General features: G+C 49.8%; 7 protein-coding genes across 7 annotated transcripts; 3 read left to right on the top strand and 4 right to left on the bottom strand.

The window, feature by feature from the left end:
- Positions 1–1,396: 1,396 nt before the first annotated feature.
- Positions 1,397–2,320, top strand: N7489_000154 (uncharacterized protein; the record flags this gene model as incomplete). Its single annotated transcript, XM_056705910.1, has 4 exons — positions 1,397–1,413; positions 1,460–1,804; positions 1,861–2,121; positions 2,200–2,320. The coding sequence occupies 4 exons, from the start codon at positions 1,397–1,399 to the stop codon at positions 2,318–2,320; spliced, it is 744 nt and encodes a 247-aa protein (XP_056570212.1).
- A 759-nt stretch (positions 2,321–3,079) lies between these two features.
- Positions 3,080–3,271, bottom strand: N7489_000153 (AMP-dependent synthetase/ligase; the record flags this gene model as incomplete). Its single annotated transcript, XM_056705909.1, has 1 exon — positions 3,080–3,271. One exon carries the CDS (start codon positions 3,269–3,271, stop codon positions 3,080–3,082), a length of 192 nt encoding a protein of 63 aa, XP_056570211.1.
- Positions 3,272–4,629: 1,358 nt separating this feature from the next.
- N7489_000152 (uncharacterized protein) lies at positions 4,630–5,984 on the bottom strand (the record flags this gene model as incomplete). Its single annotated transcript, XM_056705908.1, has 4 exons — positions 4,630–5,305; positions 5,360–5,474; positions 5,540–5,868; positions 5,950–5,984. 4 exons carry the CDS (start codon positions 5,982–5,984, stop codon positions 4,630–4,632), a joined length of 1,155 nt encoding a protein of 384 aa, XP_056570210.1.
- Positions 5,985–7,567: 1,583 nt separating this feature from the next.
- On the bottom strand, positions 7,568–9,387 carry N7489_000151 (cytochrome P450; the record flags this gene model as incomplete). The annotated part of the gene is made up of 3 exons (XM_056705907.1): positions 7,568–8,540; positions 8,627–9,058; positions 9,161–9,387. 3 exons carry the CDS (start codon positions 9,385–9,387, stop codon positions 7,568–7,570), a joined length of 1,632 nt encoding a protein of 543 aa, XP_056570209.1.
- A 1,017-nt stretch (positions 9,388–10,404) lies between these two features.
- N7489_000150 (wax synthase family protein) lies at positions 10,405–11,538 on the bottom strand (the record flags this gene model as incomplete). Its single annotated transcript, XM_056705906.1, has 3 exons — positions 10,405–10,855; positions 10,923–11,457; positions 11,526–11,538. The coding sequence occupies 3 exons, from the start codon at positions 11,536–11,538 to the stop codon at positions 10,405–10,407; spliced, it is 999 nt and encodes a 332-aa protein (XP_056570208.1).
- Positions 11,539–12,554: 1,016 nt separating this feature from the next.
- Positions 12,555–14,193, top strand: N7489_000149 (cytochrome P450; the record flags this gene model as incomplete). The annotated part of the gene is made up of 3 exons (XM_056705905.1): positions 12,555–12,733; positions 12,789–13,244; positions 13,317–14,193. 3 exons carry the CDS (start codon positions 12,555–12,557, stop codon positions 14,191–14,193), a joined length of 1,512 nt encoding a protein of 503 aa, XP_056570207.1.
- Positions 14,194–14,742: 549 nt separating this feature from the next.
- On the top strand, positions 14,743–16,697 carry N7489_000148 (cytochrome P450; the record flags this gene model as incomplete). The annotated part of the gene is made up of 5 exons (XM_056705904.1): positions 14,743–15,105; positions 15,256–15,358; positions 15,446–15,514; positions 15,592–16,203; positions 16,264–16,697. The coding sequence occupies 5 exons, from the start codon at positions 14,743–14,745 to the stop codon at positions 16,695–16,697; spliced, it is 1,581 nt and encodes a 526-aa protein (XP_056570206.1).
- Positions 16,698–16,744: the final 47 nt, after the last annotated feature.

Genomic DNA, 16,744 nt, shown 5'->3' with positions numbered 1-16,744 from the left:
TTTGCCTCCAGGCCTGGTTTGTCATGTTTGTCATTCTCGGAGGCTATTTATAAAGCCTCCTTTCTATAGATTCATCACTTCACTCACTTCTTCTCCATCTTTCACCTCCTTCGTAGCCTCAACAGGTTATGAGCCCAGGCTCTCCCCGAGCACATCTTTATCAGCTTCAGCAGCAGGGGTAGCGAGGCTAAATGCCTCCTACCCCTAGCACCGCTAGCACCTTACCGGAAACCTATATAGAGCTATGCTATTAACAACATTCTTGCCTTATAGCCTTAATAGGTTATAAGGCCCTTTTTCCTCTATCCCCTTTGCTAGTTTTATTAAGAACTAAGCTTTTATTAACTAGAGAATAAGCTATCTTGTTGGAATAAAATACGGCATTATTCCACTCGACCAACACAAAAACCACGGTTAGTGTGTATAGCCTAATGGAGGCCATACCCCAGTTTGACATATCTCTCACTTTTCCCTAAGAATAGCAGAAGTTATATCTCACCTTTTCTTCATCGCCGCTGAGCGAAGAAGCGATCGGAAGTCGCCGCTGTGCGTACCCGGATTACAATCGCCGCTATGCGAGATCCCGAGACACCGCTATATATACCCGGATTATAATTTACCGCTGTGTGAACCCGCCTTAAGTATCACCGCTATATAAACCCACCTTTGTGCAATCACCGCTATGTGAATCTGCCTTCGTGCACTAAAAGGAGTCTCTTTTATTGAGAACTTTCTCGTTTATCGTGGTATATAGTGTCTGTCTTTGAGAACTGTGTTCATATTATCTTATCTTGATCTTTATCACTTTGTATCAGCTATTGCTGACCCACTTTCCACCGATTTTTACTATAGGAACCATATTGATTTATCCTTTTGACATAGACTTATGTTTTCTATGTGTTAGAAGTCACGTGACTTCCTTTGCTCCTTCACACTTACCTAGCTCATCTTCAGATAGTTTCTTCCCTTCTCCACGCATTTTATCACTTTTCCAGAGCATACTACATTTCATCGTAGTCTGTATCTATCACTATGATGTTTTATGGTGCTCAGTCTGGGGGGGTGTGTTGACATGCAATGCATGCAGGGTATGCGTTTGTCTCTGTGCAGACTGAGCATTTGCCTCCAGGGCTGGTTTGTCATGTTTGTCATTCTCGGAGGCTATTTATACAGCCTCCTTTCCATAGATTCATCACCTCACTCACTTCTTCTCCATCTTTAACCTCCTTCATAGCCTCAACAGAGGTGCTTAATATTACTCCAGGGACATCCCACCAGTCCGCTGGACCAGCATTCCGACCATCCCGCGCCGTACGGGTCCCTGGCTCTCCATTCGGCGCGAGTCAATCTAGCGCAAGTCAATCCGGCGCGAGTCACACAAGTGTGGGACCTGGGCATGCCCAAGGCTCAGGAGTGAGCGTCGCTTCTACAGTGACAAGCGTCCCGACCATTCTTACAGCCGCGGCCGATGTAGACTACGTCGTGCCAAGCAGAATGGCGGACGAGCAAATCGTGAACGAATCGTTGATGAACCTTCTGAAGACGCTCACAATGCGTATATGGCCTGTCGATGGAGCTCTGACCGGAGACCGTTTAATGCGGTGTCTTTCGGTAATAACCGATTGATTGAATGCACGGACGGTTATCTCATTACACCCCATACCTTGGAAGTGTTTGCCGTCGTGGAGGTAAAGGCAATGATCAGGGACCGTGAGCAACATCCCGAAGTTCTGTGGCAAGAAGCTGCAGAAATGGTTGCATGGATCATGAGTGATGTCAACTCCCGGCAATGCCCCCTCGAACGGTAAGCTAAATGAGAATTTCCCATTGAAAGTTTCCCATGCTAACCAGCCCTTATAGGCGCATCATCGTTTCACAGGCGAGAGATGAGATTTACATAACCATTGCCAACTATGATCAGGAATGCCTCGATTACCTGCAAGGGCGATTCAATCCAAGGAGATACGACAGGCCAGAGTTCTTCTTGAGGATGACTGAGTACGGGCCATGGAAAATCGACAGTAGAAGCAATATGCATCACCTCGCCCGGGTCATCATGGCCTTCTGTCTGCAAGTGACCGATGATATTAATCAACTTCGGGGTAGCCCAGGTCAGTCAACGTGAGATGGTAGAGCCAAGATGCCGAACCAGTTACTTGGAATATTGTTCGGACAAATCACATGTATTGATCGCCTTAGCCTCCAGGCGATTCCTCGGCGGATACTTCTTGCAAAGAAAGAACATATCTCAGAAGAATTCTGGGGGGATATTGTGTTGGATGCGTACATTGATTTGCAAGACGAAGTTGTTTCCCCCTAAGAAGCTTCGCCTCGGCTTTTCTCCGCCTCTTCATTTGTTCTGCTTCCGCTTCTTCTTTGGTATTCGTCACACTGCCGTTTTTAGAGTTCCTCTTCTTCGCTCGAGGACTCTCCTGCTTGCTTTCGGTTTTCTTCTGTTTCGCTTCTTACACTATTTCCCTAGCTTTTCGATCTCCATATAGCGGGATCGAGACTTTATGTTACCATGTTTTACCGCTTCCTTTTTATCCTGAACACATGTTGCTTTCAGCCGTCACCCTTATACCTATAGCTATGCTAGTTATAAAACTGTGATTATTCCTAGAGTTGCTCTACCATGATGAACTCGGGTGCGAATATAATGTTGACGAAGAGTAGTACGTAAAAGCGTGATAGTAAGGACGGACTGTTTCAGGTGATATGCGTGAACGAGACTACGGATTTGTGAACGGCGAACTTATCAAGGCTAGTTTATAGAGGGAGAGACCCACTATACGGAATCGCCACGATTCTACCCCGCAAATCCACGCACAACCCCGGGTCTCTGTGCGTGCCTGTGCGTGGTTGTATATAGCCCCCGGCCCCCTGTACACATTGTAGCTAAGGCATTTTTGCTATTGATCCGGATCACCGAGCTCCTGAGCTTCGTCGCCCTAGTTCCCCCGAGTGTGACTCGTCACCTCTACGATCCCGTGACTACAGTGGTCCGGATTGCCCTCCTTCCGTCAGGCCTTAGACGCTCCCTCAGCTCCGACCATGGCGCTCGCACTCGAGACGAGACTTAGAGGTTGATGCGGCCGTGTGAGAGCCGCCAGACCCAAGAGAACACAAGGGCGACGGCGAGGAGGGCAAGAGTATCAGCCCAACCCCAGCGCTCAATTAAACGCTCAAGGATACTGAGCCAGGTTGCAGGCGGGAGCGGGGGGTCATCCCTAGTACGGGGGTCGGCGTTTGTGGGGGGCTTATGAATCATATTAGCTACATCCAAGCAGCAATGGATCTGGATTTCCCAAGTAACATTACCAGCATCTTGAAGAGAAAGAAGAGGGCATGACAGTGTAGTCGACGCTGCTAGAAAGCCATGTTCTCACTTGCAGTGAGAGAGTATGCCATTTGTCTGCATTTGGATCGCGGAGCATAAGCCAGGGTATGTCTTTGTTGATCAAATTGTGAAGCTTTAGGCCTCGGAGGACCTTCTCGACCCGGTCAATCCAGATGTCGAGATCTGCTCGCTCTTTGAGCGGCGGCGTGAGTTTGTATAGATTGAAGCTTCCTATCTCAGGAAGGTTCACACTCTGGTTGTCAACGACAGCGTCTCTGATCCGGCAAAGGCCAGAAGGAGAGAGAGAGAAAGAAGGAAGAGATTGATGATCTGACTGACAGAGGCTAGCTAATATACTCACTAGCTAGCAAACAATGGAGGCCTGACACGTGTCAAACCAGGCATCAGTCTGGCTGTCATATCAGTCTCGCTTCGAATGCCAGTCGCGACTGTCGTCAAGCTGCATGGCAGCAGAGGAAAAGGATTCAGCCACTGTAGCCAATGAAAATTAATGAAGATAAAGATGGAGGATGAAGACAGTCCTTAATGAAAGACACTGTATAACACCCATTTGAATTTTGTCGCACACAGGCGGGTTTGCACACAGGTGGTTTTGGAAATTGCTGCACAGCGGCGGCTTCGCACGCAGGCGTCTTTCGACTTTGGATTCTCACACAGCGGCAACTTTGGAAAAGAAGTGAGATATAGCCTTTTGCTATTCTCCACCATGAAAATCTCTCGCGAAAAGCTCGTCAGATGAACGATTAGATCTTGATGAATCTAGCAAAGCGGAAAAAGAGAGAGGGCTCGTAACCTGTTGAGGCTACGAAGGAAGAGATATCGATCGAAAATCGTGAAGAAGAAGAGAGGTGATGTTGCATCTATAGAAGCGAGCCGGTATATAAGCCGGCGACATGACAAAGGAGACGAGCTAGGCAAATGCTCACACAGAGACAAACGCATACCCTGCATGCATTGCATGTCAACAGATATAAGTCTTCTTAGAGATAACACGAGGCGCTAGGGCTTCGAGGGCGGCAACGAGAACAAGGAGAGCGGAATGACTGTATTCACTGCCTAACAGAAGACTGGGGGAGGAAGAGAGAGAGAAGAGAAGAAGACTAAGAGAGACAGGAAGGAGACAAACAAGCAGGCATTACTAGCCTGACAAAACAGGCAGCCACCTAGGTCACATGACCAGGCTCCAACAGGCTTTCTTCGTTATACTGGCCCCGTTCTCGTCTCATATTCTACCTAGGTGCTACGACGCTGCCGGGCCTACTAGGACCTCACCAAATGCCCGGCACCAGTCGCCAAGGGACCCTCCGGCAATACTCCTCCCAGAAAACCCCATACTTTGCCTGCCCTCGCTCCTCGTCCCGGAGGCACCGATGCACGAGCAATACCGCCATGAATATAATGTAGAACCAGACCAAGAGCGACGTGGTGTGGACGAGCGCACACATAGAAAAGCTCAGCATCAAGTCCCCAACATAATTTGCATGACGTGACCAGCCCCACCAGCCGCTGCACAGCAAGAGACTCTGGTGCTCAGCACCATCCGACGTCTTGTACTTCGCGACGATGAACTCGGCGGGTTTGCCCCACACCAGGGCTTTCCCGTCGGAACGCCGCACGCGATCTTTCTGGTCGTTGACGGATCGGAACAATGCATAACCCGCAATTCCAATGCTGAAGATGAGGATTAGAAAGACCGGAGACGCTGATGTGGGGTAAAGGCCGAGGAATTGGGTCTGTAATGTGTACATAGACGGGACCCAGGTGAGGCAGCCCCAGGCGAGATAGAAGCCGTAGTGATCGTGGGCGATGTCGATTGTGCGGAGATACCAGGCTTCGTTGATGAAGAAGTCGAGTACATAGATACCATGGAGAATGGTTACTAAGATCAGGGATGGACTGGTGTGACGATGGATTTGATAGTGGTATGCAATGTTAGACAAGTCTCTGGAAACATTTTTAGCAGGAGTTAAAGAATCACGGTAAAACAAGAAAACTGACACCAATGTCCATGCGATCAGACCAGGTCTTCCATTGGTATAAAGCTTGAGGTCGAAGTTATCCCCAATCCTGGGGTTTAGTTCGATGCCCATGTAGAAGTCATAGAGAGCGCAGCCTGAGAGAATCGTTAGGCTGCAAACAGGAGCCAATAACAAGAGAAATCTTGGAGAGCGAGCTCACCACTAAACTTCCGATCCTCTGGGTGCGTAGGCATCAGGTATGCCTTGAGGTACGCTAATAAAGAAAGACCAAACCCAGCAAGGTTCATAGCAGCAAACAGTCCTTCCCAATTACGCGGAATAAATGCCGGGTCTAGAAGGTCCAAGTAACATAGGGCGATGAAGGCAACGTGAGTTATTACCCACGCCAGGAGACCGTTCATCCGATATGTTAACAGATGACCGGCTGGAGTACGCTGGCCCGTATTGGTAGGACCCGGTAGATAGTGGTATAGCACAGCCTGAAAAGCAAGCCAGAATATAATTGCGGCCATAGCCCGGAGAGTGATCCTAGGACCATGAGTATGTAGAACGGGCAGAAATCCGTCTTTGAGAACTGCTGCAAATAGCTTGAAGAGAGATCCATCATACCCGGCCAGCGCAAGAAAGCATGACAGAGCCAGCATTGGAGCAATAACCACTGGAGTAGACCAAAAAAGGGTGCGCAGCCAGGATTGATGATCGCAAGTCCGCCCCCAGGTGACTCTCTTCGAACTTGTAGAGTGCGCGAGTCGGCTGTTTTTGCGCGAGGTTCGACGGTAATTCTTCAAGCTCACCGTTGCTGCAATCGAAAAAGGTTCAACACTTGGGGTTACGTGAAGTCTTCTCATCTTGTCTCCTGTTACTACCTGCGGTGCTAAATTTTGGCTGACAGACAGATGCTTCCGGGGGTTGAGATATGTGTAATTTGACTTAGCTGGGAGCTGGGCTGTCGGCTTTTGACAATTATCATTGAATGGCTGAGGATTGTTGGGCATCTACCAAATACCGTATACCTTTCCGCGCGAATGTGGGTTCCTGCGTTCTCAATGCTCATGTCCTGGCGATGGACTACTCCAGTTAGTCTGATATATTACGAGTATTGTTTCCTGATAACTATTTCTTTTTTTTGTAAATTACTATTGATTGCAGGATGAATGTTACGTAAATGGTCTCGGAGTCCCAATCGGCAAGAGGGCCGAGGGACAAATGAAACGGCTCTCCAACTAGAACGAGGCAAGCAGGCTCGTCGGAAGGTCTAGAGGGCCGACTAATGCGGGAATGTAAGGTGGAGCTAGTTAGGTTCTCGCGCGGGGTCTACTGGCCCCCGGGGTTGTGGGGCCCAAAAACCCTCTAAAACGACTTTCTCGGTGTGATCCGTTGCGCATAAGACTCGGCCCACTAAGACGTACCCGGTAGTAAAGATAGCTCCACATATTCAGCCCGAATTCTACAATACCCACTTCGGTGCTTGGCGTATTGATACAAGGTCGAAACGTGAGAAAACCATACCGTACTATTTTGGTACCAATGTGGCCAATGCATAGGGAGACGTGTACAAGTTGTGGGTAGAAGGAAGGATATCCCATGTGTGTGCGGCCTAGGCCCTGGAAAGTATAGTTTCCCATGACCTAAGAACCCCTGCATATACGATTCTGATAATCTCTAGGATAGAGACGTAACGTGTGGCTAAAGTCCGAGACCCTAAATTGCGTTCTACCGTGCCTATGCGAATCAGCAACGCTAGTTAGAGAACTCACTAACCGCCTCATCAATATCTCACTAACGAGATGGACGGATACGCTGCTAGCTACTAATGCACAGCTGGTGTTCATGGCGGTCTCGAGTATACTGAAATGTGCTCCATGGAGAGTACTAGGCGGCATTCTTTGACGACTGGACAGCATATATACTACATACAGGCAGGCTGGTCTAAGACCAGCCTGGTATACGCTGGCTCCAATCAAAGTCTGCGGGACAGGAGATCTCGCGTCACTATTCTCACGGTCTGACATCTGTTGCTCTGTGAGTGCGCTTGGAAATAGTCCTCACTTGAATCCTGTAGCAGCATAGTGTCAACGAATTTAGTGTAGCATATTTGTCGTAGCAAACCACTTAATTTATCTGCAGTTTGATACCTCAAGCCCATTTCAATTTCAATCATGACAAGCCTAGCAATAGAGTAACCAGCAGGTGTTAACTCCGAGATAGAACCATATATATCATGAAACTACGCAACAATCTTCCAACTAATCCTCTGCAACCCCTTCCTCGTCTTAAGCCGCACAGGAAGCCCACCTCCAGCCCTGAGATAAACCGGCTTACCAACACCTTGTCCCAGCCTCGCCGGCTCTAAAGTTGGAACGTTTATCGGCTGCTGCTGCTCGGCGGGGCACGCGCCATCCTCTATTTCAAAGGACAGGAGCAGCATAGCGACGATGCCCAAAATCTCCGCTTTTGCTAGGTTTCGCCCGGGACACAAATGCCTTCCCCCGCCAAAGGGCATGTAGACGAGACGTCGATCCCGACTGGCCTTGTTGTCGTGCCAATCGAGGAATCGCTCCGGGTCGAAGTCGTTCTTGTTGGCGCCCCAGACGTCGCCCCCCATATGCCCCGTGGCGGGCATCACGACCGAGCACCCGGCCCGCAGAAAGTATGTGCGACCTCCCCCGTCCGTCACCGTCGTGTTCTCCATCACTTGGCGCGTGGACATCGCTTGGTTAGATAGCCGGATTACCTCGCGGTAGGTGGATAGCAGTAGCGGGCAGGTGGTCTCGAGGTCTTTCAGTGAGATTTGTGCTTGTGTTCGAGCTTGTGCTTGAGCTTCACCCCCCTCCTCGGCTGCTCCCCCGCGAGGAAGAAAGCTCACAAGGGGCAGGATCTCAGCGCGGAGACGAGCCACCAAATCGGGCCGGGCAAAGGTATGAGCCACCGTCCAAAAGAGGGTGGGGATGGTGTTCACCGTAGCACCGTGCAGCAGAGCCAGTTCGATACGGGCGATCTCGCGCGAGTCGCGGATCCCCTTGCTGCGGATCACCTGTGCTCTGCGGCAAGTCAACTCGGGGAGACCGTCCAATGGTGGAGAGGGAGAGAAGAGAGGGGAAATAGCATCCAGAAGACGCTCTCGGGCGTGATATGCACGTCCGGCGATCACTCGGGGAAAGAAATTTAATCCCAGGGTCCGTAGTCCACTTTCAAACAACCTGAATTTGCCCATGAGACAATCATGGAGTCATTAGCAAAGGGGCTTTAGTAATTCACATGCATCAGGTAAAGGTTCCCAACTCACCAGACATCCTCTACCAATCTTCGATTACCGTGCAGAGGATTTACCGCGCCATACAATGCTTCGGTAGTCGCCAGCGTCCCCATTGTCTGAATCCAGTGGTAGAGATCCGGAATCTCAAGCGTATCATCTGCAGCAAGGATCTCATTTAGCGTCTCCGCCGCATGGTTCAGCACCGACATATTGATGGTGGCCAGTCCGCTACCCAAAAGAAGCGGTTTCGTGACGTTCATCAAATCAGTCAGCAAGCCATCGCGAGCAATCACAACAGATTCATCGCGCAGACCGAGAAGGCCCTGCGCATGCTGCAACATGATCGCGTCGAATGACATGGTTCTTGCGCGCAATCCGGCTTGGACGAGCGCAGTATCCCAGATCACGTATATCTTGCCGCCCAGGACGGGTAAGCTGGCAATTGGCATCCCATTTTGTTTGCTGATTGAGTACCATTAGAATATATTGACTTGCGGAGGAAAAGAACAACATTTCGACAAGATGCACCAGTCGTGACGGAGAGGGCTGAGTTGGGGAACTGACTAGAGGTCATCGAAGTACTGGGTATGTTTTCTCAGCATACCAATCAGATGCCCTACCAGGGGGAATGATGATGGGAGCTTGGGAGGTTCCTGGGAGTCCGTGAACAAGGCATAGCTCAATTTCTCGAAGATGAACGCGCCAACCGCGACCAGGAGGATATATTTGAGATATTGACACAGGTGGACAAAGTCAGGCAAATAATTGAACATGCAGACTACCAATGTCATGATTACACGACGAGCCGGATTGTGCGAGCCTTGCGAGGCTAGTTGTGGTGAAAATGAACTAGAAAGCAAGAATTTGCTATATTACTCGTAAACGTGCGCTTTGGATGGCGAAGCTACCGTCCAGAATGACTTATAATGGAACCTCAAAGGAACATATACGCTGCTAACTGGGTGAATATAGTTATTCCTGTAATATAGGCTGATAGAGGAAGAATGTCCAGGCCATTGTTACGATATTTTGAGTCTTGTATTGGTCACTGAGAAGAAAAACAGAAAAACTCCGTCCCGATTTGTACCAGTATTACAGACAGTGTTGAAGATGAAGTGGTTGCCTTCCTGCCCAATCGAGTCTTTCGCCAATATGAACACCTAGTATGGTAAATGGTAGATCCTGTGAAAGGATTCGTATAGATTCGCCCCAAAAAGGGGGGTCCAGCCGCACTCGGATTCATTCAATTTTCCACATTCTTGCCTACACCGGCATACCCGTAGATTTATTACCTAGGTAATCCTAATCCGCCATGTTTGTAAATTAAGTCATGCAGTGGAGGCTCCATATAACCTTGGAATTTGGAAGCAGAGCCGATATAGAAATATCGAGCATCGAACACCATTTATTAGACCCCTACGTTTTGCAATACAGTACCACAGTTCGTAAAATTTTATATCTTCAAAAAATCATAAAAGGTCGAATGTATTATAATCAATTAAGAAACTTTTTTATTATTCGATTAAAATCCACAATTATTTTTTTATAATTATTTTTTAAAAAAGAAAAATATATGTCAAACCGGGATATGGCCTCCATTAGGCTATACACATTAACCGTGGTTTTTGTGTTGGTCGAGTGGAATAATGCCGTATTTTTATTCCAACAAGATACAATATTAGAACCTTTAAATGCTTGAGGCACGGCCCGGCCCCCCGGCCCACTGGTCCACTTCTCTCAATTGCCCAATTCGACAATTCGACCGTTTTCTCGAAAATTACGCAACGTCCCAACAGTCTGACTTCTCCTCAATGATTCCTGATGTGGACTAGTACTGGCTGGATCAAATGAAACGGAAGCAGGCCTGTGGGGTCCAAAGCCGTTCTTTGCTGTGGGTAGAACCAAGTTGGGGTAGTCCACACGAGAAAGACCATGACCCACGCATAGCCTATAATCTGACGCGTGCGGACTCGGCCTAAATGAGATGTGCTCAGAATGTTGCCGGTAAGCATTTGAACTCCATCCTCAAGCATGATTCCCAGCGGTTGTAGGAGAAAAAAGCGGAGGGAGCCCGCCTCGGCTCGGGGAATTCCCATGGCGAGATCGGAGCTATGATGGATGAATCCTGATATCAAGAATGCGACAGACAGGCGCATATATCGAGAAACAATCTTCGACTCCGAGAATATCGGTGTTAGCCTGGTGATAAGCCCTGCGTGGCCCGTGAGACCGCGCCGCAGGCATTGATGCCACGTTACCCTAGGCGGATCTTATCAGTAGGCTCTCTTTAGATGAGGGGATCTGTAAATCCTGTAGGATTGCGTACCCCCAAAAATGGCGAATGCTGTAAGCCTCGCTCAATGGACCGTACAGGGGAGGGCAGTTTTGGGTCGAGCTGATCCCCGTTGCAACGCAGAAAATGGCGACAGTGTTGGACATCACCAAATTGACAAGGTACGTGCTGGCCCAAAATGCAGCCGTACCAATGACACGAAAGATAATATCCTCCAATGAGAGATCGAACGGATGCATGAGGGTTTGTTTCCGTGGCCCCACGAGACTGGAGTCTAGGGTTGGCGCTGATACCATGGCATCAATGACGATGTACGCCAAGAATGTGGTTAACAGCCGCTTTAAGATAAAGGGAAGCCGTCCTTTCGGTGGATCTTTGGCCCCTGCATCGACTCCGCTACATGCAACCCTCCACTTTGTTCCAACGCGGCGCAGATTCCAGAGCAGGGCTATACTGCGTATCACTAGGGAGCCCCTCCCAAGAGCACGGATGTCGCTGAAGTCCGTGTTGGTGACCAGTATCAACTCGGAAGCACTCAGACATTGGATCCATAGTAGTGGCGCAGCAGCTGCACGCCAGTGATAGTTTTCGCATAGCTGAAAAAACGCTTGCTGAAGTGAATATGTCAAAAGGCACAGGAAGATGCCATGGATGACTCGCAACCCTGTAGAAGTGCGGGGCACGTGTAGAATTGTTGTGACAAACAATATTAGGAACACCGACAATAATACCGGGAAGCTCCAAGCGCTTCCAATTTTGAGAGATAAACAAGAGAACATCGAAAGCATCGGACAGATCTGCGAGAAAGCAATAGGAGCGCACATCTACAAGCAGTTCTGATGGCGGATTATATGCTAATCTTGGACAGCCCATGGGATGCAGGCAGTGCAGGCACTCACAGTTCACCGTATACTAGGTCACGATTACTCAATTGGAAAAGGTGCATTACGAAAATGTACACCCATCTTGAAAGTCAACAGGGTCTGTCTCAATCTCGGCGCATGTCCGTCGGCAAAATTCCGCTGGCTCACAGCCAAGTACTTTTACCCACCCTAAAAGAAGTCCATCGTGACTAGTCTCGTAAGGAATCTGGCTAGAACGTCCGACATCACTGATTCCAGCCCCATGCTCGCTACTATTTAGCCCCACTAAAGGGCTGACCGGGAGATTACTCTGTGCGCTCTAAAACGGCAGCCTTGGGCATTTCAGCCACTTGGGGCAGACATTGTACATACAGTACCCCCGTCCACCCTCGGCTGGGATGAAATGTACAACCTAACCCGGTAGAAATCAGCGGGAATATCTCCCATATTTCAGCATGTAAGACGAATGTACTGTGTAGCATGGTCGGGCATTCACCTTGACCAGTGGATGGCTGCAAAAAGTCTGATGGGGGTTTTGGCGAGGGAGCTTTGGAAAGTGTAGTAAACATACATACCGTGGGTGCAGTCGCCGATTCTTCGACGTATTGGTTCCGACCAAGCTTTTACTCTATCAGGTAACCTAGCTACGACCGTAAAATCGGAGTAGAAAATATAAGTTGATTTCCATAGCACTTATGATTGCCTCGACGCGGCTTCTAATCCAATACTGATTTTGTTGATCTTGCTGCCTTATCACCTTATTCATTCAATGAAGATAACATTTGGGTTGTATGACGCCAATATGAACTTGATCCCACTGCTAGTGCTATCCATTATACTCTACGGCGTGCTGAGACTGCTGGAAGTGAGAAAGTGCAAGATTACCACCTCAGAGCCTCCAATCGTCTATAGTCGGATTCCCATCGTTGGACATGCCCTAGGGCTCTTCCGCTATGGTGTGTCCTACTATCGCATGTTGAGGTGAGTCAATGATGGAACCAGTCGGACTCCCAATTAACCGACAACAATCTGATAGGGAGCAAACCAATTTACCTATCCTCACGGTGTTCCTGGGACTTCAGAAAGTGTATGTGGTCACCTCGCCCGCGCTCATTTCCCAGATCAATCGGCGTCAGAAGGTCATCGACAGCAATCCCCCCTTCCTGACGATTGTCATGGGTAAACTGTTTTCTTTCCACAAGAACGACCTGGCCGAGCTGTTGCGAAACCCCAATGAGACCGGATCGCTACGACGAGACACAAGGACCGCGGAGCACAGTTTGCTCGAGCGCGGGGCAGCTCCCCTCCTCGAGATTTTTACGGGCATGATGGAGGAGATGGTTATTCAGCTGAACACTCTCGCTAGCAATGGCCCGGTCACCATTAGACTCGAGGGTTGGCTGCGAGAGACGATCACCATGTGTACCGCCAAAGCCGTTTTTGGGCCCAATAATCCATTCGCACAAGATCCGAGTCTTATGCAGGACTTTTGGTACGGCCATTCCCCCACGAAAACCGGGTCAGAAGAAGATTCAAGAATGTTCAAACTGAAATATATAACTAGGGTGTTTGAGAGCGGACTGAAAGGCTTGACCATGGGGATATTCCCGGAGCTGACAGCGTCAGGCCCAGCGAGAGCCCGCCGTCGGCTAGTGCAGGCCTTCCACCGCTTTGTACAAGGGGAATTTATCGCTCGCGGAGAGACCTGTGAGCTCTTGCGACAGGTCGAGGATATCGCACATCAGCACAATCGGGGCAGCGACTACCTCGCGCGATATTACTTGGGGATTTTCAGCGCCTTCCTCCTGAATACGGTCCCGGTCACGTTCTGGACCATCTCCCACATTCTCCAGCGTGCCGATCTGCTTGCTCATATCCGCACAGAACTGGATGATGTCGCTCGGGAGTCAGTCAGCACCAATGGTATCCGCAAGAGATATTTGGATGTAGCCTCGATTCGGGAGCGGTGTCCGCTCTTTCTGTCAACGTTCCAAGAGATCCTCCGTTATGTGGGGGCATCTACCAGTACACTCCTTGTGCACGATGATGTATGGCTGGATGGCACGTACTTGCTCACCAAAGGCTCCCTAGTGCAAATCCCTGCGACCGCCATCCACTCTGATCCCAAGATTTGGGGTCCGGATGCGACGACCTTCGATCCGGAGAGGTTTCTCAAGGCGGCGCCAAATCAAGTCCATCCATCGGCCAGCCGAACATTTGGAGGGGGCGGTACCCTCTGCCCCGGGAGACACTTAGCGTCGGATGAGGTGCTTGAAGTCACGGCACTATTCCTGTCTACTTTCAAGGTGGGGTTCGAGGCGGAATCTGGCCGGCCGCGGCGAGACGAAACAGGTATGCTGTCCGTCATTAAACCGAAGGATGATCTATTGCTCCGCCTGACGCGGTATCCGGCCACGGGAAATGTCGTTTGGGGTGCGTGAAAGATGTTGCCCAAGGGAATGCCGGACTTTTTCTTGGGGCGCATTGTGGGCTGAGACTAAGACCTCCGTGTATTAGCGCCGTCCATAGTCAGTCTTACTTGGGCAGTCTTACTTGGGTAGTCTTACTTGGGTAGTCTTACTTGGGTAGTCTTACTTGGGTAATAGGTTGTTATCCAAGTACGTCCTATTCATGCAGTCTGTAATTGCACAACACAGCCTCGTCAGTGGGGTTATTCTACACAGTAGACTAGAGGATACAGGTATGATAGCCCATTAGTATTCAGCCGAGGAAATAAGGAACAGGAAAATACCAAAATATCTAGAGATTTATTCTTGCATGAGACGCTAACCAGTGAATTTGAATAACTGTAAAAAGAAAAAAGAAAAAAGAAAAAAGAAAAAAAAAAAAAAAAAAGGAAACTCCGCTCCAATGCGCCCTTCAAACCTGACCATTACACGTGCACATGCTCCATAGCATTGATACCTAGCATCTGTCGGGCTTCAAACTTCATCTTCCACTCAAAGTCATTTCTTACGTTCCAATCCGTTATGGCAGTCCAACAGATTATCACATTGTTCTTTGGGCATACGTTCCCGGCCGATTCAACATCATGGCCAGTAATCGCGGTGCTGCTGGTGTTTTTCGTTCTTACAACCAGGAACTTCTTTTCTTCCACCAAGGCTGCGGGTCATATACCACTCGTCAACCCGCCCAAATTCTATGACATCGGTGCGATATGGGCCAAGATCGACTGCATCCTCCATGCCCGACGATTGCTTGCCCGTGGGGTCAGCTCGGGGCGGCCCTTCCGGCTGTTAACTGATCTCGGGGAGATGATCGTCTTGCCAGCGCATTTTGCTACAGAGATTCGAAGTGACCCTCGGTTGAGCTTTGCGGAGGTGATTGAGCAGGTACGTACGCGCGCATACAACCAGGAGTCAAGAAAGGCGTGCTTTACACACAAGAGACTATACGTTATCTATCTATACAAGGATGGACAGCTGTTTTGGCAGAGAATTGAAAATGAGTTCAATCTAATTCTGTGTATGAGAATGAGTTAGAACTTCCACTCGCGATTCCCGGGCTTTGAAGGATTCCGGATGGGTACTACGGATGCTCATCTCAGTCGTGATATTGCGAACAACCAGCTCACGCATACGCTAGGTATGTGTCTTCCTGTCATAATGGGGATGAGGATGTCGTATGGCAGAGAGTGAAGTGGGCTGCTAACTGAGGTTTCCAACACAATAGCCAAGATTACTGAAGCCCTGTCTGAGGAGTGTACCGCTGCAATGACTGATCATTTTCCTGCCACGAAAGGTTGGTGTTAAACCCACGGGCCCTTATATTTTGCTTCTGGGCTTGGATTAGGCTGACATGTAGTATCTGCCTGACAGAATGGGCAGAGATATGTCTGCGAGAGCATGTCCTACAGCTAGTGGCCCGACTTTCCTCGCGCGTTTTTCTGGGCGATGCGGGCGCCAACAATTCGGCCTGGCTCCGGATCACCACCGAGTACACCAAAACCGCGTATATTGCTGCATATCTGCTGCGCCTGTGGCCACCGGTACTGCGGCCGTTTGTGCATTGGTTCATCCCCCATTGTCGAAAGTTACGTGCCCAGGTCGCCGAAGCGCGACACATCATCGTCGGGATCATCGAGCAACGCCACCAGGGCAGGGTGGCGGCAGAGCTGGCTAGCCAGCCAGTGCCTCAATATAATGACGCCATTGAATGGTTCGAGCAAGACTACGCGACCACGCGGGACGGTCGACATGACCCGGCCGTGGCACAGCTCATCCTGGCTCAGGCGGCGATTGAGACAACCACCGATCTTCTGACACAGGTGATCCTTGACCTGGCACAACATCCGGAGCTGATTGGGACCCTGCGAGAGGAGGTGGCCGGGGCCATTCAGGAAGGGGGTTGGCGCAAATCGTCGCTCTACGACATGAAGTTGCTGGACAGCGTGCTGAAAGAAAGTCAGCGTCTCAAGCCGTTAGCCATGAGTACGAACCTCTTCCTTCCCTCCTCACGCAGTAGGGACTGACAGAAGCCTCTCACATCAGCATCAATGCATAGACTTGTCCTCGAGGAAATCACTTTATCCGACGGAACCCTTTTACCCAAGGGAAGTGTTATCGGGGTGTCCGCTGATCGCATGTGGAGCCCCAGCGTTCACGAGAACCCGGCGCAGTTCGACGGGTTTCGATTTCAACGTATGCGCGATCAACCCGGTGGCAGCACCAACCAGGCGCACCTGGTCAGCACAAGTGTGAATCATCTGGCCTTCGGCCACGGGAAGCACGCGTGTGCCGGTCGCTTCTTCGTCGCCCATGAGGCCAAAATCGCGCTGACCCATCTATTGCTCAAGTACGACTGGAAGCTTGCCTCGACTTCCGCCAATGCCAAACCCATGGAATTTGGACTCGTGCTGCAAGCTAACCCAAAAGCCAAGATTTGTATTCGAGGACGCCAAGAAATATCTAAGAGTCCCTTCTAGCTCGAGAGAAAAAGGCGTGATTGCAAGCGTTGTATGAATTCCGTGGA

The sequence above is a fragment of the Penicillium chrysogenum genome (assembly GCF_028827035.1).
Source record: "Penicillium chrysogenum strain IBT 35668 chromosome Unknown utg000001l_segment0_segment0, whole genome shotgun sequence".
NCBI lineage: Eukaryota > Fungi > Ascomycota > Eurotiomycetes > Eurotiales > Aspergillaceae > Penicillium > Penicillium chrysogenum.
The sequence above is the reverse complement of the archived record's forward strand: the minus strand, read 5'-3'. Positions and strand labels throughout refer to the sequence as shown.